Source organism: Cyprinus carpio, chromosome B1 (genome assembly GCF_018340385.1).
Source record: "Cyprinus carpio isolate SPL01 chromosome B1, ASM1834038v1, whole genome shotgun sequence".
Classification (NCBI taxonomy): domain Eukaryota; kingdom Metazoa; phylum Chordata; class Actinopteri; order Cypriniformes; family Cyprinidae; genus Cyprinus; species Cyprinus carpio.
Window position 1 is genome coordinate 10,308,790 of NC_056597.1, and position 24,606 is coordinate 10,333,395.

The following is a 24,606-nucleotide window of genomic DNA, read 5'->3' on the forward strand; positions in this document are numbered from 1 at the left end:
GTAAGGTCTATTTAAATCATGCATCTTGCAAAAGGAAATGATGCAGTTCCAGGCGCGTCCATCATCAGCACCACAGTTGATTTCATACTGGCCTAAATTCCTGCATCCAAATGAGCATGACTATGAAAACATGGAGTAGGCTAGGGCATTTTAATAAGCTAAAACAGGTAGACAGTATAGGCCTATATTAAATTCTTGTGAATTTTAAAAGCGTTAACACTATGCTGAAAACAAACAAAATCATCTTAAGCCAGCCTGAGGTAGTTTACTGGTCTTAGCTGGTTTAAATTAGTCTCACACTCACAGCCTGGACAAACAACCTTGCTAAGCTTATTCAGCACGTTTCTTAGTTTAACGAGCTTAAAAGTGACCTAAAACCGGCCAAAAGACCAGCGAGGTTGGGAGACCAGGAAACTTTGACTGGTAACCTTTAAAAATGAAGTAATTTATCGCATTGTCTCAACCATGACATATGACTAAGGTAGTTAATCAATCTAAATAATCACTCACTCAGAAATTCTTGATTATTTAGTACAGAAACCTACATTGCGTTTGAGGCGGTGGTCGCCGGGTGATGGTGGGGGTGGTTTTCAGGAAACAATTATAGAAACAGGGGCACTCCCGTCCTCAGGACAGGGTCTGGGTTATACCCGCATTATAGAGGAGGACACCTAGAAAGAGGACCAGCCTAAACAACCTGCCGTCATCACACAAAACAGCTATATCCCATGTCAATATTTGAATTTACGTAGTATTTTACATATAGAATTGTTTCAGAACTCACACAGGTGTAGGCTTCTGGCAAACTAGTGCGAGATCATAAAGAATGCAGCATACACAAGATCGTTTTCCCCCCGGCAAAAAGCGTTTGAAATCAAATTCGTTTATTCGAAACAAATTTAGACGATATCAAGGGTAAATCAGGGGACAAAACTGAAAAGAGAAAGAGAGAGAGGGAGAGGGGGGAAAACAGACACACTCTTTGTGGCCTTGTCTCTATTGGAACGGATTCAACGCTCCTGCCTTTCAACACAGAAAAAAAGACAATTTATCGACTTCAAAGAGAGCAGATCGAACTAGCCTCTTCCATGGGCCCGACAATAAACGTTAATATTAAACTAAAACCAAAAATCCAATTACTCAAGACATTTGCTATAAAAGCGGAGAGCTCCGGGTTGGCAATTGTGGTTCCTTTTTTTTTTTTTTTTTGAGCATCATGACGTTTGGCATCTGCTTGGCATTCATGCCGACGAACGAAGTGCGTGACAGAAACACTATTAAAATACACCAAAGCACTTTCCCAGAAGAAGCAGCATTTCCAAAATAATAATATCAGAACATTCATGATCTGTTATTCTCCTTAATGTTGCGCAGATCAGCTCCTGCTTCCGATATTATTTTATTAATGTCTAGGCTATAATAATTCTCGGATGACTCTTAATATAATTTAGTATTTAGATTTGATGATTTCTTTCTTTTCTTTTTCTTTTTTGTAGCCTATTTAAAACATATTAGCCTATTATTATTATTATTATTATTATTATTATTATTATTATTATTGACATTTAAATAGCATAGTTTAACAAGGCCACGGTTACCATTTCTCCGTCATCACAGAAGTGTCAAATCACAAGGTCTTTGTATTTTACTCCGCGGTGTCAGGTAGACCAGACGCAATTTCAGGCGTCAGAGAGGCTCGCGCTGGTTTTGAGCCAGTTGTATTGATAAAATGCAGTCATAGCGAAGGCAAGGACTTCATCAATCATGCCAAATTATAGCCAAAACTCTGCCATTAGACCTGAGAAACATAACGTCACCACAGATAAACAACATTTTAACGGCACACCTTTGATAAATCCGTGGACAAAACCGAAAAAGGATGGGCCTGCTATAGGTCATATATTTGCAAAAATACCGTGTATTTTGATTGAATAAATCTTTTATTGTTTTCACTATTTAACTTGTTGATAACATATATGCTATAGGCTATTCAAGGTCGGGCAAAATAATAACATGAATCATATAGTTTGTTTTATTATAAGAAGTAAGGGGAAGCCGGGGACAATTGTCACACTTTTTACACCAATCAATATAATTTATGGGTGCATACCTAAAAGTTTTGATTACAAAAAATAAAATAAAAAAAAAATAAATAATAATAATAAAACAAACAAACAGATGCTGTTCTTTTAAACAACAACTTCTTGTTCTCCCAATCGTAATGGCATAAATGTGTATTTAAAACGCATTTTATATCCGTGCATACAGTTTAGTCTTATAATATATCACCAAATATATCAGTTAGGCCTCCATGTATTCAATCTTAAATAGCTTATATTGCACTGTAAGTAGCTTTGGATAAAAGCGTCTGCTAAATGCATAAATGTAAATATCAGAAATGAACAGTCTTAATAATCACATACTCTTTTTCTTCAATTTCAAATTGGACCTGGAAACGATAATTATGTCGTGATGCCTTTCCTATGCAAACTAATCTAGGAAAAAATAAATAAATAAAGTACATCACACTCAATGCGACAATAGTATTCGTTTGTCTGTCCGGTAATTGTTTGTTCTCTACTTTCCAAAAATCAGTGGCCTCTCATATAGATTTAATAAAGGTAGTCGCGTAATTTATTTAAGTTGCAATTTACGGAAAAGCATTCCTAACTTAACTATATATTATATAGCCTAGCAAATAAACGTCATATTTAAACGTTTTTATGCTAAGGATCAGTCAATACACACGTGACTATGCAAACAGCACTTTGCAAAGTTATATTTATTTTTTTGATACAATCTATAAGTGCATTAGTCCAGTGTTATAATTCTGAAATCTATATTAAACAAATCTTTTTTTGCAATTTAACTACAGTTAAGCAGATTTGTTTAAACAGAATTGCATTTGATGGATACATACCTACTTAATGCAGAGCATAGTAAAAATAAAGATCAAAAATCAGAGACAGGTGAGCTGTTATCTGTTATTAAAAATACAGTTCTTTTAGCACTGGATAACAATGGTCAGAATTATGTAGTTTTTGCCATGACATTTCACAAATAAATGCTGCAGCAGTTTTCTGAGTGGTTGAGTGCTCATAGCATCATGACATGGTAAATATGCCAAAAAAAGTGCAAAAGGACAGAATTCACTCTTTTAATTGAGAGAAAAACACAACTCTTAGTTAAAATACTCCAAAATAAAATGGAATGTTTATAAATTTCTGTACTTAAATATATACATTATGTGCAAATAAAATGTCCCGACATTAAATTAAACTATGCAGAGTGTGTGAATAATAATAATTTTACATTATTGTGTATATAGTTAGTATTTAATCCTCACTATTGGCACCCAATTGTAGTAAGTCTGAATAAAAGAAAAAAAGAAGAAGAGACACATTTATGAACTGAGAGTAAATATTCAACTAAAAGACAAGATGCCCTATGAATTATTAGAGAAAAAGGACATTTCTCTGGCTGAACATACTCAAATGTTTACATGAAATGGATAGCTAATTTCTTTTGCATTTAAGTGTTTGTGTATATAATTTAAACATGATTGGAAAATGGTCTAACATAATGTGATGCACAAAAAAAAAGGGCATCAACAATCCGTGGAAAGGAAGATGACGACAAAAAAAAAACCTATGAAAGATACTTAATAAAAATTCAGTGCATACAATGTCTCACAGGGTTTTACTCTTCTCAAAGAAGATGAGACATAAGAGACAATGCACAAACACAAAGCCCCCTAAAACAAGAAAGTACACACAGAATTAAAATAAAAAAAATGCTTTTGTTCATAATCAATATTATAGGTGTGCCGTTTTAGTCTGTCAATCCTTTGATATCACAGTGACCATAGAACTGAATGTCTCAGACTTGCCTGAATTTTGTAGATATGGCAAAAAACCTGACATTCATTTGATAAGCACGAGAAGTTTCCAAATTAGAACGAAAAAAAAAATATATATATGTCTTTGTAAATATGACGCAAGCCCCATAAAGTCTACATTCAGCTTTAACTGACTTCATAGCTTATCTCATATATCTTCATGTAGCTACACGGTTTTGCATGTTTTAGAGGTTTGTGGTAGATAAACCTTTGTGGCTACCATTGCTAGCCTGCTAACAACTGACTCGCTTTAGCGGATTCTTCACATTGTGGCTGTCTTCCACTCCTTTGCAATGCAGCACATCATATCAAGGGCTTCACTCATAAGACTTCAGTTTAAAATGACCTGGAGAGTTCTGACAGTGTTTCTTCCAGCTTCAAGCAGAATCCTTCCTAGTCCAGTCGTTAATGTTTTGCGTGCCAGCAGTCTCTCTCTAACACGTCAAGCGCTGTAGTGCCTAGGCCGCCACGTGGCCGATCAGATAGATGTTGTCATAGAGGTGCCCTACAAAGTCCTCGCTGATGTTCTGAGCAGCCCGCCGTGTATTTCGGATAAACTCCCTCTTGGACATCTTGTTCTTTACGTGAGGGCTGGTCAGATCGATGGAGAGAAGGATCAGGGAGTAGCACAGCACATACACTGCATCTGCAAAACCAGAAGAGAGAGGTGTGTTGTATATGACGCTTAGCACAGTTAACAGTGTAACCCCTTCATCAAATAAAAATGCCTGCATTATGCAGAAACATCTTTAATAAATATGAACATAGAATGATGCTAAATGGATGACAATTTCCGAAATGTTTCAACAGCCAATTTATAAAGCATCCATAATTACTAAACAGTTTCCTAAATGCAACTATTCTTGGAGCATATCTTGACTTGAAGCGCGAGTTCTGTCAGTAATTTATAATAAATCTTCCTGCTTGCACAGTAGCACACATGCACTACAAGTCACATGTTATTGCAGAAGGTAACTGTGATTGGTTGGACTCAGAGCAGGGTCGTCTTTTGTGAACACTTTAAGCCAGCAGGCTTAGCTCAGCTTTAGAAACAAACGACGGTGTTAATACAAGGATTTCTCACTTGTTGCTCTATACAAAGACAAGATCACACAGATCTGCTGCTAATAAATTATGGTTGACAAATCAATACATTACAATACTAATCCTGCAATCTGTGATATGTATGTACCAATACTAGAACCAGTATTTCAGCTTTCATTTTCGCTTAAGGCAAAAATCAGTGTATGTCACTTGTGATCTGCTGACACACCTGAGAACCAGCAAAGCAAATCACAGTGTTCTTGATGTCACAGTTACACACTAGATCACTCTGTAGTATAAGTGCCAGTCTGGGATCTTTTATGACTGTGTTGTACTTCACTTACCAGGACTTAAGCCCACTTCCTGCACCAGAGTGGGGTTACAGGCACAGAAACGATGAGAAAACTTAGTGATGAGGGTCTCCAGGTACTCGCCCCTCTCCTCCGGGGCATGAATGTGTCTGAAGAAGTCTCTCAGTGCATTAGGGAGGAACTGGTTACTAAAGTTATGAAGTGTGACAAGCTCGTCCAAGACATCTCGCCTGCAAACAGTAGTTTCATCCACATTTGTAGTTATTATCAGCAGCCGAATACGTATAATGTATATTTGTGTGTATAAATATATCAAATCCAAAATTAGCAAATTTCATGGTATTGATATTCACAGCTCGTCGGAAGTTATAAATCTGCACATCTTCTACATTAATAAAAGACATAAATAATATACATTTAAACAAACCGTTCATCAAGATAAATCTGCAGCATCTTCCAATTCAGCATTCTGGTATAGAATATAAACTTGGCAATTTCCTTCGGGTGGTCCACAAGAATACCTCTGGACATGAAGTAACTGATACCCTGAATGAAAGAACCCACATAAAACAGGGTGTGGGGATTAGGAGGAAAGAGAGAAGGAGGGGGCACACTTTTTACCAGACACCGCGATTTGGTCCGGAGCAAGGCTATCGCATGTCCTTTAAGTGGACAGCTAAAGCTTTGCTAATCTAACCTAAGACACGAGCGAGGGGGAGTCAAGACAGTCGAATGCATCTCTGAACAGAAATGATGTTTTAAGAGCAGCTTGCATGAGAAAAAAGCCATCCATTTCATTTTGATCCAGGTTGTGGTCTAAAAGCCTATGTCATGCACCATTATTCATTCTAGGTGAGCTTGTAAAAATAATATCTTTAGTCTCCAGTATGAGCATTTCTGGGTTATGTGGGAATTTACAGGGTGGAGGAGGAAACCGTCATATTAATCATAGCTAGCTGGTCAGAATTGTATTTCCAAAGCACGCTGTGGCTATGATCATTTCTCTGTTTCTTGCCCATTTAAACATTAAACGGTTTGCCCTCTAATTAAGGAGACGTTATTGTGGCGAGGCAGAACAAAAGCTTGTGTTTTTTTGTACCTCTTGCGGGTTGGCGTTGAAGGTTAGACTTCCTTCATCTAATTCCATGTAGAGTTTTCTGTATGAAAATCCAGATGGAAGCCTTCGGTTGTATATGGAACAGTGACCCCAAGTGGACTTGCACAGGCTAGAGGGCAGACAAAGAAAAACAAGAAACTGAATTGGAGAAATGCTAATACACTTTCTTAAGTAGTGAATATTTAAAAAATAGGTCATATGTCTTTAAAATATTATTTATTGATTGATTGAATTGCTGGAAATCTAAAAGCAGAAATAATTCATATCATTTAGTTTGCATAAAATCCATTGAAAAATTACACTACCATTCAAAGTTCAGAATAATTAAGATTTATTTTTCCTTATACTCACCAAAGCTGCATTTATTTAATCAAAAAATATTATTTGAATATTATTGGAAACTGTGATACATTACTATTCAAAAGTTTGGGGTAAGTACAATAAGTAAGAACATTTTATATATATATATATATACATACTTTTATTTATAAGTGAAAATATAGACATTTATAATGTTATAAAATATTCCGGTTTCAAATAAACGCTGATCTTTTGAATTTTCCAAGCTTCAAGGAATCCTGAAAAAATTATTTATTTCAACATATAAATAATAAAATAAAATAATAATAATAACTGAGTACCAATAATAACTGATAATGCATTTCTTGTCTCCCTTATGTAGTTTTCCCTTATTTATTATTGAAAAAAATATTTCAGTAAATACTCAAGATTTTATATGGAAGCTAAACCCCTCACTAACCCCTGCCACAGGTACTCATCATTCCCCAAGTCCTGCCACACGCAGGAGGCCAGGCACAGGTCGGTAGCATTCAGGTAGGAGAGGATGGTGATGCTGAGTTCGGGCGGCAGCATCTCTAGATCGATAAAGCCCCGCTCCTCTTTGCCCTTGCGGACGCGCAGCAGGTAGCTGATGTCGGTGCCGGGCACCTGGCACTGCGGTGTGCGGCGCTGCTGCAGCGGCTCAGCCAGCGGGGGCCCCACCCTCCGGCCCCGCTCTCTGTCCCGCTGCACAACACACTCCACAGACCCTGACCCATCTGCAGATCTGAAAAATGTTGCATTTGAGGGAAATTCAATACTCAATCTGTGGAATGGCAGTGCATGACGGTTTCAAAAATATATATACATATCTGGCTTTAGCTCTCAATGCATTAAAATAGTATACTATAATACTAGTTTGTCTGTAGCGTGAGAAAAAATATAGCATGTATTTAACAGTACACTCACTGTCTAAAGTTTGGAATGTGTGAGATTTTGTGTACTGTTTTGGAAAGAAGTCTCTTTTGCTCACCATTTATACAATTAAATTGTTTTCAAATAAAAACAATTTAAAAATTCAAATCATCAATTTAAAAATTTTCAGCATGTCTTTCTATTTCAACACATTTTAAATTTTCTGTGATGGAAATGCTGAATTGGTTTCAGAATCCTTCAGATATCATTCTAATATTATACCATTATCGGTTATTGGTGCTCAATATTAATAAGTTTTTATTATTATCAATTTAGAATGCTTTAAATGCTTTAATATAAATGTCTGTACTGTCACTTTTAAACTATTCAATTTTTCAACATTGATAATAAAAAGAAATGTTTCTCGAGCAGCACAACAGCATATGTGGAATGGCAGTGCATGACGGTTTCAAAAATATATTAATTATATATTTTCAACATTGATAATAAAAAGAAATGTTTCTCGAGCAGCACAACAGCATATTAGAATGGTTTCTAAAGGATCATGTGACACTAAAGACTGGACTTGAAAATTTTTAAATAAAATATTCCAAAAGTATTCCAAACTTTTGTCCAGTAGTTTAAATACAATGTTTTTCAAATTTAAATTTAAATTTGAAATTGAGTAAATTGAGTTCCAGCATTACTGCTGATCTGTAGAAAACTGATGTGTTGCATGTGTAACATACTTTTTTTTTTTTATTTCTGAGAGTTCTGGTCTTATGGCAGATCAGTTTCTGTTTTTGATTTCATATACATTAAGCAGAAGAAGCTGATGTAATCTCAGCCATCTGAGACATTTGATATGGACAGGCCAGCCTGCTTTTATTTCTTGTTTTGCTTAACGCATCTGAATATCATATAATATCTTTTTGTATTTATTTATTTATTATTAAAGGAAAGCTTTGTGTCTAAAGCCTTTTATCTCTCTGCCTTCTGTAAAACTAAACCAGAGTAATCCAGAGGCCTCAAGCTCTCAGCACTTTATTCTTGATTTAGATCACTTCAGTTGGGTCCCCGAATCCTTACCTCATCAGAACAAAACCGCCTATAGGAAACTGTTTTTAGTGCTAGTGTGCAGTAGTCAGTTGGGAAATAAAAGCCCTGATGGCAGCTTTATCTCCACTGCAGTAGCACTAATCCTCTCGTGGAGATACGCATTAAGCTTTTTTATGTGGCCTCCAAGGACCTTGCCCTCTAAAACATGTCTCTATCTATGAGAAGCCTTGTTATTCTTGTCTCTAATGGCCTCTTGAATGCTCTCTGGTTGCTCTCCTTGTCGCCGAGTCTCTAGCATGACAGGCCTTCTTACGTGAACTAGACATATGCTTGCTCGGGGCTGACGTAATGCTACTACACCTCATCCTTGGCATTCTGTAGGAGGAGCTTGGGAATTCTCAGACCTGCTTAAAACATGGACTGGAAATCTGAACAAGGTCAATGAACTCTTACAAGCAATTTCCCTCTGCTTTGTCTAAGAGGAGGGATTTTTTTTTTTTTTTTTTTTAATTACACTTATTAAAGTTCTTTTATTTTTTTCAGACTTGGTTTAGCTCATCTAACTCTTGTTGTGTTTCTATTAAAAGTGAAAGTAAACAGGTCTGGCAACCCCATGCATGTTCTAATCGTGTTACTCTTGACAACAAACTGATTACTGTAAATTGTGACAAGCTATAGAAAAAAATCCTACAGTATCTGGGAAAAAAAATACATTTTGGGTCAGTTTATTACGCAAAAAGTACTTAAAACGTCGTATAAACCCTGACCTAAATTTCTGCCTTTATTTGAATATCAGTAGCCTTTCAGATTTCAGTCCTAACAAAGGAGAACTCATCTGACACATTACTTAAGTATAAAACATATAAACTTAAGCTCTGAGACGTTATGTATTAAATAAACATCTCTTATTTAGAGTTTCATTCTTATAAACTTGTGAGTGTAATGACTGGCAAACAATTTGAGGTTTTCTACAGCTTACATTCTCTTAGCAATTGGTCTTCCATCATGTTTAACCAAAAAACAAAGCCCCTCCCCAAAAATAAAAATTAAAATTCCAAATTCAAACATAAAACATAAACCCGAACTCTAATTTGAAACAAAACAAAGTGACGCATGGAACTCTACTGTTTTTATTTTCGCAGCGTCAATCGCTCAGAACAGCACCACCCACCTCTGTGTGTGTGAAATACTTCTACCGCCGCCGCGACGAAATGACTCGCTGATCTGCCTCTGTCTCGCGGATGAAATTATCGCAGTCCTTTAACAGGAGCCCAGGACAGCCATCTTGACAGCGCCAACGCCGCTGATCGAGGTGAGACAGTCCTGTGACACTATCATTCATCAGTCCACTCGCTCCTCCTGTCTGTCTCTCCGCCTCCTCTCCACTCTGGCCAGACTGACGTTTCTTGTTATTGGTGGAAGTGACGCAAATCTCTCAGAGTAAATCAACCACAGGTACAAACAAAATAAAATTCTAAAACAAAATAAACAAAATTATTTATTTATTTATTTATTTATTTTAACCATGTTTGTCAAATTCATATGCTTATTTAAAATAAAAGAAAGTGAAATAAAATAAAATGCTAAAATAAATAAAATAAAATCTAAAATAAAGACACTGAATGAACGAAGTAATGATTAAATCAATCAAATAAATACATAAATCATGATTTATTAAATACGTGAAGTAATGAAATAAATACACTAGTAAATAAATCGTTTCATGAATTTACATTACCAAATTTGCAAACATGTGCTTTACGTTTAACACAAAACCTATTAAACGGAAATTATTTAAAAGAAGAAATCGAAGGCGTGAATGTGTAGAAGTGAAACACAGGTTTGAACCGTCGTCTCCAGTGCATAGAAACAAGTCACAACAAACCCGAATATTTCAGCGGCAAAAACAAAAGGTAGAAATTAGCTATAACTCTGGATTACTATAAAATTCAGCCATCGGTAAGACACACAATTGTTGTTGTACTACAAACGCAATTCAAGTGCGAAATATAATCAAGTAAAACAAAAGATTTAACGTTACTTGTTAAAACAACATGCCACTATCTTTTTTTTACATTGTATGGTCAATGAATAGTAAATTGACGGCGGTACATATTACTAAAATGTAATTCTTGATGAAATCCATCCTGAAAATGGCAGAGATGAGCACTGGTGATCTGAAAGGATGTCTGAGAAAGCTGGAAGCTGGTCTCCGTTCTCTGAAGTATCCCAGAGAAGTGGACTATCAAAGGTATGAAACTTGATGAATGTTAAAGGAATAATGCTACCAGAAATAACAGTTCTCTCATTATTTGCTGGAATCTAAACGTACAAAGAAAACCATTTACTTCAGATGGGTATTTAAATTCTACAATCTAGATTATTTTCTTCTTTTTTTTTTTTCTTTTCAGAAAATGACACATTTTTCATATGTTTGACATACATTTAAAATGTAGAAAGTCATCTATGACTGGATTAAACTGTAATAAGATTCAGTTGGCAACTTATTATACTCCGGGGAATTCAGGAGTGTGTAAAAATGTTCAATTCAGAGTCAGCATTTTATAAATATTAATTCTTGCGGAGCATTCATGTTATCAACGATAATTTAAAACGATCATAGCTTGCTCTAAATATTATAATGTGAATGAGTCCTATGGCAGCCCTTTTATGTTTGGGTGACCTAGAGGGGGAGAAAGAAGCCTCGGCTGGGGAGCTAAGGTTGAAGAGGTTGATCAGCTGGCAAAGAGACAAGAAGGTGCAGAATATAGTAAACGAAATTCAAAATGTTTGTTTACCATGTATCTTTTTACTGTTTAAAGCAGGTTTTAGCCTCTATATAAGCTCAATTAAATGAATTAAGGGACCTCCGTTAGTAAAATGTTACCACGGGATAAATCCTAGATTTTGAGTAGATACAAATCTCTGTCACTACACAGGACTCAATCAAGGCTTTATGAATTCATAGCTCTTCTGAATGACTTTTTCATATGCAGTCAGCGGAGACGATATATAAGGGATGTAATTCATTAGACATTGACATCCCCAGCTCCAACCCCACTTTTTTTTGGCCTAGGCTTTAAACATCTTGACTCGTATAAACATCCAAGATGGGGCTCTGCCAGTGTTTCATGTCCACATTTTGTTTTGAAGTTTGGAAAGTTGAAGACTTGTCCAGAGCCTCTCCAGTGCTGAGATATCTTGTAAACAGGCTTTACAAAAACCAGCTCAGTTTCTCCACCAGGAACCCAAGCTGCACATCAGATGCTCAGTGAAGAGGTTTTGATGTGAGATGCATCAAACACAATGTGCTTCTCAAAAAGACAGATCCATTTGGCCTGTATGTGCTGGAGATGATCCAGAAATATGACTTAATTTGTCTCCAGCACGACACTCAAAATAGCTTGCAGACAATTTAAGACTGTTATTTTGTGCTGCCATGTTATAAATAACATTTATATTTGATTTAAAACCTTTCTGTGGCGTTGATTTTGTGATGCTTTTTAATGTGTGGTTTGTCAGTACCAGTGCTTCATAATTTGATGTTGGGTTTTATGCTTCCAGATTGGCTGTGGGAGATCCATCAGCTTGTCTTCCTATTGTGAGCTTCGCCTTCACGTCCTTTTCCCCCTCACTCACAGAGTGCCTGGTTGATTATGGCGTGGAACTAACCGGATTGAATGATTTAAGATTTATTGAGAATGTTTACAAGGTGCATTGCATTACCTTATATACTACTATATGTGACCCTGGACCCAAAAACCAGTCTTAAGTCGCTGGGGTAAATTTGTAGCAATAGCCAAAAATACATTGTATGGGTCAATATTAATGATTTTTCTTTTATGCCAAAATACAATAGGATATTAAGTGAAGATCATGTTCCATGAAGATAATTTGTAAATTTCCTATTGTAAATATATTAAAATTAAATTTTTGATTAGTAATATGCAATGCTAAGAACTTCATTTGGACAACTTTAAAGGCAATTTTCTCAATACTTCTCAGATTTTTTTGCACCCTCAGATTATTACTCAGCCAAATATTGTCCTATCCTAACAAACCATACATCAATAAAAACCTTATTTATTCACACATAAAATAATGTATAAATCTTGCAAAAATGCAAAATTTAACACACAACACTTGACTGAACTTTGACTTAAACAAACAAAAAATTATTAAATATCAATAAATTTCATACATGCAGAACACAAAAGAACATGTTTTAAAGAAATGAAATTTCAGACAAAAATGTATTTGTTATTTATTTATTTTTTTTCTGCAGAACACAAAAGAACATGTTTTAAAGAATGTTGGTAACCAAACAGTTGTGAAACAACACTTTTATATTTCACAGAAAAAGAAATGAAGACTTAATGTTGACTCCATTTTCATTTGTGAGCTATCCCTTTAAAATATATTCATCCCATTCATCGTTTAGGGTCAGAGTTATTGGATAATTTTTATTTGAAATCAACTACAGATCTTTATTAGCATGCATTTTTTGCACCCCCCTTTAACTGGACTTTTATAAACTGTTTGTAATTTCTTTCACGAGCTAGTGGTTTTAAGGAATTGGATGTTTTAAATGGATCAAAGTGGTTGTAGCTGCTTTGTCTCATTCATGAGGACAGAAAGTTCATTTTTCGAGGTCAAACTACATAGAGTTTAGAACTATGAACGAGTTATTAATAATGTTCTTTCACTCCGCCTTTAATGAGGTGGATTTCTTTGTGAAAAAGCAATTTCACATGTAATGAAATTTACTAAGCCAGGCTTTGGGTTGCCTGTCCTAATAGCCTTATTTACTGGCACTGTCCCTGATCTGGGAGGGTCTCACCCCACATCAGAAATGCAGGTCTCTCCAGAGCTCTGTGATTCACAGCATCTGTAGCTCTATTCTCCGGCAAAGCATTCAGATGTTCAGCTGGCAGCTCTTCTCCACCAAGTCTGGAGTAATTACAATTCTCTGCTCATGTCTCTCTCCTGCAGCGAGAGAAGAAAAAAAGGAGGCTGGCCTTCATGTTGGTCCAAGTCATCTGATCTCAGATTTACTCAATGCCGATTCTGTACGCTTAGCCGTGCTCTGTCTTTCGGCACTTCCTCCTGTTCATTGACCTTTCATGCAGTTCTAAAAGAGATCTGGCCTTCGTCCCAGGATAATGTGCAGCTCACATGAAATATTCTGGGGGGAATTAGTGGTCCCATCATATTACCTTGAGGACCTTGGTGGCATTTAACAGGAAATATTTTTCCACTCGTCATTTTCCCTTTGCACTACAGCTCACTGTTTACATCTGGTTTATCCCTGTGATTAGTTTTGGTGGTTCCTCTAGAGTACCTCCTGAACCAGAAATTCTACAAATCAAAACTTTTTTGTCCACTTAGGGGATAATTTTCTTCCAGTTCTTTTAATACATTAAACCCTGTAAGTAAACCATTTATTTTATCACTGTTTTTTGTTGTATCTGCATTTTCATGGGAAAATCTCTTAAAATATAGGTCTTGCGGGATGTTTTCAGCTATAAGCCACTGTTAACCAAACAGCAGTTTCTTCAGTTTGGCTTTGCTGAGAGGAAAGTCATCATTCTCTGTGATATCATTGGCCTTGTTCTCAACAAACACAAAGAACTCACTAAAGAGAGCAAGGTATATGAAAGATTTACCCACATACAGTTTTTTTTTTTTTTTTTTACATAGAGATTTGGTACCATTTCAATTATTGGCCTATATTTATTTATTTGTTTGTTAATTCAATTGATTGTTTGTTTGATATGGTTTATTTTAATTTGTAGTGTTTTTTAATCTATTTAGATATAATATTGCAGATATATAATATAATTTATTGATTATCTGCCATATCGTAATAGGAAAATATATTATCACCTTATAATGTAATATAATATAATATCATATTGTATAAGTAGACATATTGTTTATTCTGTTTTCTTACAGCATGTTAGTAAGCCAAAGAGAAGGCCTCAGTTTAAGAGCTGCACTAAAAATGAGATCTCTTCTGCTGAGAGTAAATCACTGGAGTTAACAGGCCTGACAGTAAGTGATTTGATAATAATAATGATTATTATTATTATTATCATCATTATTATTATAGCTGTTTCCCTTCCTCTTAGTTCCCTCAGAAGCAGCCACTGGTAGAAAGGCATCTTGGCAGCAGCTCAGCACCAGCTCCTCAGAAGCTCCTCAGATGCTCCTCAGAAGAGCAGCTACAGCAGGACGAGGAAACAGAAAAGAGGGGCTTAGACTGCGAGCGTTTTGAGGACTCATCTCAAACTGCAGATTCAATTGTGAGAATGCGTATTCTGCAACACATTTACACTGAGAGAGGTGCATGACAATCAACTAGTCAAGCATTATTTAAAAAAATATTTTTTACCTCAAATGGCTTTAGGAGAATCATTTTGTGTTAGAACTCAACTATGCAATTACTCAAAATGCCAATTCCTAGTACAAAGAATCTTCTTCAAAGTTCTGAACTTGTTCAATCCAATCTAATGCACATGCTGTCTTTGTTAGGAGTGTGTTTTAGAGAGCCGGCTGAGGGGGGTAGAAGCAAGCCTTCTGGAGAGTGTTGGCAGACTGGAGCAGCGGTTGGCCCTTATGGAACACACGATACATGCTCTGGAGAAAAGCTTGGCTGGCAAGATTATCATTGAGAGCAACCAGTGGGAGAACTTGGAGAGTCGCGTGCTGCTGCTGGAGACCAGGCAGGCTTTGACCTCAGCACAGGTATGGGAGTTTAACATCTGTTTGGAGGTTTGGAACTGTAAATTTCAATTTCTATTGCAATTGTGGCAAAATGCTGCTTTCTCCCAAAACTCACTTTGATGATCAAGCTTGCGTTACGTGATGAAAAGCAGTGACATGCTCCAGTGCAGATACACATGCACTAGCAAAGCTCTCACATGTGTTAGTTTCAAAAATGGGAAATTAATTTGGAAAGTACAGTATTTTAGGAAGACTGCAAACTGTTTAAAGGTCAAATAAATCCTTACGGTTCATGAGCGTGTTGTTTTGGGATTTGTTTTAATGGCAAGTTGACATTGCAGAAGTAATGAATATAAGATGAGTTAATGTGTTTTTTGGTGCTTACAAAAAGTTTGCAAAGTTTTTACAAAGTTCTCTCTACTTCTGTAGGGTCTAACTTCAGGAGATGGTGTCCTCAGCACAGACAATGGTAGATTCAAAGAGGACACGGGTATGTGGCAACATTTTAGCTTTAAAATTGCATACATTCCTTAAATCTAAATTCTTTTTTATTTATTTGTATCCGTGTTAAAGTATCTGTGAGTGGTGTTTCTACTGCGATTCATCCACCATCTGACATCAGTGATATCGGACACACTCCAGCAGCTCCCCATCCGAAATCCCACCAATTCACCCACCAACCAAACTATCAATACAACTAAATTTTAAAAATCAGCTATATAAATAACGGCTATATATTTTTTCTTCCTGTTTCTTAGAATTTTAAAGAAAGGCTGGACAGAATAGTTCACATGTAAGTGTTATTTTTATATAAACAGTTTAGCATTTCTCTTGAAGGGTTGTGTTTTGGGTGTGATAAAGAAAACTTGTCACTTAGACAAAGGATTGCACATCAATACATTGTTTTGTTTTTTTTCTGTCCCATTTCAGGATGAAGGATACATCTAACATTCTGCAAAACATAGAACCCACAATGTAAATTTAATCTTAGTCCAGAGAAATGTATTTTAAAGGAATATAATTTTTCATTAAAAAATTGACAAATTCTCATATTGTTCCAAAATTAGTGTACCAAAAACTTTCTGATAAACAGACCAAAATTGTAATTCGTTAAAAGTATTGCCCAATACCATATGGTGGCAACTGTATTTCAAATAAATCAAATAGATACTTTTTTATTAGTCTTCATTGGTTCTTGTGTGTCTCATAACAAAAATTATTAGTGCCACATGTGGCACCATATTTGATTGTGAGTTTTTATAAGTGGCAGATTGAGGTAAAACTCCAACATTTCAGTCTGTTCCACACACAAGCGTGTTTATTATTATTATTATTAATACATTTGTCAATTTTGGAATTTTGTGAATTGTATGGGAAAGATCTGTGTGAAGGGTTCCACTGAAAAAAATAAACAACGTAGAAGACGTGAGGGTGAGTAAATGAAAAAAAAAAAAAAAATTATATATATATATATGTTTTAATATGGCCTACATCTGATTCTGCAGGTTTATTAACCAAAGTGTCTAGTCCTCTAGATGTCACTGCTACCCATGTAATACCTAATGGTAAATTACTTTATGGCGCCCTCTGAAGTCAGTTTTCTGTATTGCACCCTTTCCTGAACGCTGCATTAGTCCATTGCCACACAACAGATGTGCATTCACATGAATCTTAGATAAAGTAAAATGTGTAATGACTGGATGATGTCTTTGTGCATTAATAATAATGCCATTTATTTTTTATTGAACTATTCTTTCTTTAGAACATGCTCCAAAATAGAGAAATAATTCTGAAGTTTAGTTAAAATCCAGTTCTGTTATGACACGCTCATGTATGTAATTGGGATACTACAATCATTCCAAAATCTCCAAATGCCCCCCCCCAACCACCATTTAGGTGCCATTCTGGGTTTAGTCAGATGTATATAATTTTTCTACAATGTATATAAACATTGTGGCTCTGTGGTGCTATTGAAACAGTGCTTTGTTTGTTTAAACATCCTGAATAGTTTATGGCATAGGCTTTAACCAATGGCTTGAGTTTTGGATGTGTCTCTGTGTTTGGGAAACTTAATGATTTTTTTTCTGTTTGCTGTTTTGGTAGCACAGAAATGTTCCACATAAGAAACCTTCTCCTGTACTCATCCAGGGCCATTTTCCCACCTATTTTCCTTTTACCTGGAGTTAAATGTAATACTTTAGGCAACAATCTAAGCACATGCCTGAGGTCAGGTGACCTTTGGATGGTCTCTTGGTGTAAGGCATCATTGTACAAGATATCACATTTATCAGATTTCAATTTGTGTAAAAGAAAAACTTGAAAGATACCTAGCAATGTCTCAAAACAAGACATCAGAGGTCTGACTTGTTGGTCTCACAGGACAACTTTACTCTTCTCATATTTCTTTTTCTGTATGAGGCATGATGTAAAACTGTTTTTCATCAGTGGATTTTCTCTCTGCAGTTGACAACACAGAGAGGGTCACTGACCTCTGTTCGTTCTTCCAGACGTTCCCTTCAGTGCCCTATATACTGCAGACACTATGAGAATCACTCTGAGATCAATTGGACACAAAGCATTCATGGAGAGGAAAAGAAAGGTCAGATGACCTCTGTAATTATGTTGAAGGAGAGTGTGTGCATGTATTTGTGTGGTTTGTTAACAGAGCATGCCCGTGACTGTCTTGTATGTATGTTTGGTGTGTGTGTTTGTGTGTGTGTGTGTGTGTGTGTGTGTGTGTGTGTGTGCGTGTGTTGAATAGGAGTCAGAGTTGGGAGAGGTGCTCAGACAGATTGTTTGGGAACTAAACTGAAGGTACTGCACATTGTCTCCACTAGACACAGAGTTTTGCTGATGTCTGCATATGGGTCAGTGATGTCTTTTTAGTTTTATTATTGAAAATTATATATGTTAAAACTCAATGTTTTAAATTGTAATTTTTTATTTATAATACCTAATCAAAACTTAACTTAAAAAATAAAATTAAATTATCTAAACTAAATTTATATAAAAAAAAAAAAAATATACCATATCAATATATATATATATATATATATTACGTATATATATATATATTAGGGCTGTCAAATGAAATCACGATTAATCACATCCAAAATAAAAGTTTTGTTTACATAACTATGTGGCAGACATATTATTATGTATACATGCATGTAATATTTAAGAAGAATGTTATGTTTATGTTAAATATATTTATATATTGATATAAATATAAGAATATAAATATATAAATGTATATACATGTAAATATTTTCTAAATATATAATTTATGTGTGTGTATTTATATAGACATAATAAATATACCCTGTACACAACATACATTATCTAAACAGGGGCTTTTATTTTGGATGGATTAAACGTGATTAATCTTTGACAGCCCTATCTGATACTGCATATATAGGTTATATATATAGTATATATTATATATATATATATATATATATATATGTTTATATATATATATATATATTACGTTGTCATATCTGAAAACTTTTAAATCCAAACATTTCCAAGAACTTGGCAGACAACTACATGTTTAAAAGTTTTGTTCGTATATGTCATTGAGTCGTATCCTGACCTTGCTACATAACATCATAACTTGGGCCCCAGAAACCCCCTGTGGAATCAACAGGCCTCTGGCAGGGGCCAGATGTGAATGGAAAACTTTGCTTTGCTCTCCTTGAGACTGCATATTAATAATATTATTAAATCAGTCCAACTAGAAACAACATAATTATCAATTAAAAAAAAAACATTAAAAATAGTTTACACAGCAGAAAATTAAGAAAAAAATTAAGAAAAAAATAAAAAATTATTTGACACATTTAATAACACATTAATTAGAAAAATTATAAAATAAATTAAACACCTTTCTTCTTCGTTTTCTGTACATTTCAAATGTAGACTTCACCTGCTGTTCAAAAGTTAAGGGGCATTTTTTTTTTTTTTTAAGAAATTATTATTCAGCAAAGACGCATCAAATTGCTCAAAAGTGACTATTAATACATTTATGATGTTAGGAACGCTATATTGTTTCTAATAAATTCTAATAAATTATTTTGAACTTTCTATTCAACTAAAGAATCCTGAAGAAACTGTATCCCAGTTTCCACAAAAATATTAAGCAGCACTGTTTTCAACATGGATAATAATAAGAATATTTCTTGAGCAGCAAATCAGCATATTAACAAAACCATGTACTGAAGACTGGAGTAATGGCTGGAGTATATTGCATTTTAAAATATTCAAATAGAAAAGTAATTTTAATTGTAATAACATTTAAAAATATGTTTTTGATCATAAAACACTTCTTTCATAAAAGGCTTATTTCAAAAGCATAAAAAATTCAACCTTAATTTTGTGAGACTAGAACATATGATTTTTTTTTTTTTTTTAGGATTTTATTAGGCTCATCAAATCTCCATCCATTTCATCAATTTCTGCAGTCAGTTTGTTTAGTCTAAACTTAAGAGCACAGGTACAGGCAGCGCACCTTATTTGAAATCCATCCAGCCATTTTGACATGAAGACTGAATTGAGAGAAAATAAAGTGTCCCACCACGCGCAAAACAATTAATCTTTTAAACTGGGAAGTTTGCTTTACTTTTTGACTGTAACTGGATAGTTTGGAGCTGGATCATGATGTAATGTGTTGAAATGATGGTTCCTAGATTGCAATAATAATCCTGCACAGGTCTTTATTTGAAAAAAAGGAGAGAGTGAATGAAAGATGAGAACAGGGATCCATTCATAATGACTGTGTCATTAGGTTTTGTTGATTGGCCACTGAACGCATGGCTCTGTTGCTCTCCAGTGCTGTTGTAATCCCCTGCTCTCATTAATCATTGTCCTGAAAGAGAGGTGGGGGAGATGAGAGAAACGACTTGAAGTGGGTGAGAGGGAACACTTTTTGCATTCCTCCTCTTTCTTAAAGCATGTATGTTTATGCAAGCTCCCCTCATTCCATTCCACCAGCCTGGCCATTCCAGATTCCTCCACATTAGGTTCATTTTCACTCCTAATTAGCAGGACCTCATGCATGTCTATGAACTCTTTACCTTCCTGATTAGTTTGTCGCAGCCATGCAGGCATCTGCACCTCTTGAGCAGCACTAGGCTAATTGAGCTAATCGCTCAAGTTAATGAGCGTATTTTTAAAGGGTGGAGGGCATAAGCAAACGAGATGAAGAGAGCGAAATGAGAAAGAGATATAATTAGAATCACAGATGAGTTTACTTATGATGTCCTTGACTTTCAGCTATAATAAAGCTGTATTTTGCTCAATCTGAAATAATTTTTTTATGTAAGTTAAAAAGCTACAGTTAACAGGGAACATTATTATAACATTCTAGGTTCTCTCAAAGCCATTAAAAAACGTTCTTTCAGTAAAATCAATAAAACATTGGATCAAAGTTTTCTCATCATTAATAGCATTCTCAAAAGTAAGTGCAAAATACATCATTCATGAAAGTTATTTTCTTAAATGTTTTAGTTGGACATTCGTCTAACATTTTTAATGTTATACTACTACTTGTTTTAGAACATATAGAGAACATTCAGAAATATTGCCAAATGATAAAATGGAAAGTTAATATAACATTCGCATAACCAAGAAAAACACTGTTCAGAGAACAATCAAAAATAACATTTTCAGAATTTAATGAGAACATTAGCAGAACGTTCTTAGAAATTTTTTGTTAGCTGAGTATTTATTGAGACATTTTCAGTTTGAATGTAGAATATTTGCAAGAAAATTTACAATATTAATGACATCAAGCTAATTGCATTACATGTTTTTGTTGCCTTATGGGCTAAATATTTGTTCTCTGGGAGGCTCTTTTGCTAACCCCCTTAAATTGGCGTTCATTGTATTTCATAGTTTTGTTCCGAAAAGAATTTCCTCCGAGTCCCTTGATTACAAATTTACACCACTCTCAATGCTTATTTTCTTTGCCAATAGGAGGCGAGTTATTATCCTTGGCCAGCCGCCAAGACCTCATTGCCTGCCAGTCAGAACAGTTTTCACATGCGCATGGGAAGCCCTACAATAACATCTTATCATTAGAAACGAGCACATAGGCAAGTATTTGGGCCACTTGGCTCCCCTGATGTAAAATAAACATAGAGGTTCTCGGTAAACCTGCGAGCTGATTGAGTCTCAAGTCCTTAGCAACACCAGTGGGAATGTACAGAGTGATACTTTCCACAAGCTGCTCTCTATATACGTCTCATTCTGTGCAAATCGTCTTTCACATGTCAAGTTTTTGTCTTCAGTTTTAAGATCTGAGATCCACTCAAAATGCCCTGTTCAGATGTCAGGCTGCTCATGCAGCATTTGGCAATGTGTGCAAAAGCAGCAGAGTTTACAATGCCTACAGACACAATCCCAAGAGACCGTCCCTGTTGTGTTTACATTGAAGATTTCTCTTGTATGCACTACTGGAACTGGCAGAAAATAGAATATTGTGTTAGATTTTCCCACCATAGTTCGTAAAGAATATATGAACTAAACACCTCATGCTTATCTTAGATTTATCTGCCTTTCTGCCAACGATAATGGAATGTTTGCACATTTCCTCTTCCCTCTGACAAGGGAGGACACTTTTGGGTCATCTAGATTTTTGCTTCTTTAGAAATCATTTATATGTTAAAAAAATTATCTGAAGAAAGTAAAAGTACACTGAAATACTAATTTGAGAAAACAAACAGCATATATTTTAATATAAATAAAAATAAGTATTACAATGATTGTAAACAAATATAATAAAATACAAAATTAAAAAAAACAAACAGCATATATTTTAATATAAATAAAAATAAGTATTACAATGATTGTTGGCTTTATGGTGAATCACTTTGTGTAAATTGCTTTGGATAAAAGCATCTGCTAAATGGGTTAATATATATTAGAAAAAAAAAAACATAATAGAAATATACAATAATTCTGAAGCCAAGTTCAACTTTTATGTATTGTTTGTTTGTTTCCTAAATAGTATTTCGTTCTTGAAATTAAAATGCACTACTTCATTGAGCAAAACTTACTGTATCAAATCTATGAGACCAAACTTTTTGCAATACTTAAAGTTGCAATACTTTGCTAAGGACTGAGGCATGCTTGCTACTAAAATTGAATAGAGTTTTTTGCTTAATAAGGAGCACCATTAACTCTTGAATGATTCAAAACCAGCAGTTAACTGGCTCTTATCCTTTTCTGAGCCTTGCCTGTCCTACAGATTGCTTCATACTGTGTCAAGATGCTTCCAGTGACAACTGAACTAGAAACCTCTATTAACTGGACGGGTGACGTACAAGGGAGTGAGACATCGCAGAGACATTTCATGCCACGTTTAATCTTAGGGGAAGGGATGTCTCTTATCACAGCTTTTAGCTTTCCTTTGTTGCAAATACTCAAGTCTATTTTTGTTTTACCTCAATTTTAATCCATTTTGTCAAGGACAGATTTGGAAACTGAAAAGGCCTGTCAGATATTTCATTGTTGCAAATACTCAAGTCTGTTTTTGTTTTACCTCAGTTTTAATAGATTTTGTCAAGGTCATATTTGGATTTGGTAACTAAAAAGGCCTGTCCGATATTTCATTCATTGACCAGGGCCAACCTGACCTGAAAACAAAGATTCTTCAAAAAAAGCAAGGTGAAGCATTTCAATTTCTATCTATCGAGATATATATATATTTCTGTATGGGCTGTTATACACATTTAAGAGCTGTTCATCTGTCTATATGAATTTTACTTATTTCTGGGTTTCAGGCCAAAGACCTTGAGGTGATAAGTCCCATTGGCCCATTATGTATTATGTCCCGTGTGACAGTTGTTTGTAGTTCTAAACAATGTTTAAAAACACTTAAGCCGGCACTGTCCAGATGTACTCAGAATGACGCAACAGCTGCATCAGTGTATATAAATTAGACAGCGTTTTAACAAGATTTAACTTTTTTCCCACAAAAATATTTGCTTTGGACTTGACCAGCAATTTATTTTGCTTTTCTAACATGGGTTCTCAGTTAAAAAAATAAAAAAATTTAAACAAGCTTGGAGCATATATGTTTCTGAAAATAATTGAATGGTTCTCCATCCATAAATCACTGTAAGACATCTACTATACAGGGAAGTGTTTTCAAGAGCAGATCCTTTTGAGCACGAACTTGTACATCTTAAACACACACTAAAAAAGTCATATCTATATCTGTCTGTTTCTATGTATTTGAATTGTGTATGACTAACAGTATGAAAGTGTGGAAGTATATAAGTTACTACATTACATTGTTTGGTTTTTGACCTAACAGCCATCTAATTTGTCCTGAGGGGGGCGCCAATAAACTATCAACACGCTGTCAAAAATGAATTTATCTGTGTGTAAAATGACCTACATAATCCCGGATTACTGGGTTGTGTCAGTGATTACACTCGTCAACCAAAATAACGGACTGAGTCACAAAATTCACATTCTCAATCACTGTTTAATTAGAATGATAAGATAATATTTAGTTAATGTATTTAATAATAGTAATAACAATAATGTGTCCAAAACAGGATTATACCAAATGCATGTTAAATCTGCTGGTCTTCTTCTTCAAGTATTGTATTTGTGACCAAAAGCTAAACATTTGCAGAGATCACACACAAACTGCCAGAGACAGAAGGAAACACTCAACCTCTCTCCTTTCTCAGAACTATTACTCATGGAGGAGTTCCAAAACACTCCAGTGAAACTTCCAGTAGAATATTTCTGTTGCTTTCTAGCAAATCTGTTTGATTGCACATTGATTGCCAAAGTGAACATGAGTTATATGCACAAGGGTCAGGAAATGACCAAGGCTTTGGGCTAAAATACCAGTGATAGCTCTGCAGGCACTGTAATGAGCTGTCTGACATATGTGTGTATTCATTTTTTCAGCAGAAACAAAGCGTTCTCTCAGGGGGGGGGGACACACATGTAATTGGGGGAGTAAAATAATATCTGTAGACACACATGTAATTGAATCCAAATTTTTGTATGATAGACAATATGAAGCTGTACAATCTAACAAAGAATACTTTTTTAAATGTTTTTGAGTACAGCGTTTATTTATTTTAGAACATTGTTAATTGTAAAGCATTATTGTTGTTTTCTAACAGCTGTAACTGACCAGACATTTTTTCAGTTTATTAAGTTGAACTACATGAATGCAAAAACAGCCTCTGAATCAACAGCCAATTCCAATATTGTCTCGTCATGAAAGA

General features: G+C 35.1%; 2 protein-coding genes across 2 annotated transcripts; one reads left to right on the forward strand and one right to left on the reverse strand.

Moving 5' to 3' along the window:
- Positions 1 to 2,753: 2,753 nt before the first annotated feature.
- LOC109101673 (F-box only protein 8-like) lies at positions 2,754 to 9,965 on the reverse strand. Its single transcript, XM_042717577.1, has 6 exons — positions 9,820 to 9,965; positions 7,131 to 7,436; positions 6,353 to 6,479; positions 5,681 to 5,799; positions 5,287 to 5,483; positions 2,754 to 4,544 (listed from the first exon to the last, which is right to left on the reverse strand). The coding sequence occupies exons 1-6, from the start codon at positions 9,963 to 9,965 to the stop codon at positions 4,357 to 4,359; spliced, it is 1,083 nt and encodes a 360-aa protein (XP_042573511.1). The 3' UTR covers positions 2,754 to 4,356.
- A 467-nt stretch (positions 9,966 to 10,432) lies between these two features.
- On the forward strand, positions 10,433 to 16,522 carry LOC109101676 (centrosomal protein of 44 kDa-like). Its single transcript, XM_042717578.1, has 11 exons — positions 10,433 to 10,582; positions 10,784 to 10,874; positions 12,188 to 12,335; positions 14,126 to 14,272; positions 14,579 to 14,677; positions 14,755 to 14,928; positions 15,158 to 15,370; positions 15,779 to 15,839; positions 15,923 to 16,014; positions 16,108 to 16,142; positions 16,280 to 16,522. Exons 2-11 carry the CDS (start codon positions 10,786 to 10,788, stop codon positions 16,326 to 16,328), a joined length of 1,107 nt encoding a protein of 368 aa, XP_042573512.1. The 5' UTR covers positions 10,433 to 10,582; positions 10,784 to 10,785; the 3' UTR covers positions 16,329 to 16,522.
- The last annotated feature ends 8,084 nt before the right edge of the window (positions 16,523 to 24,606 follow it).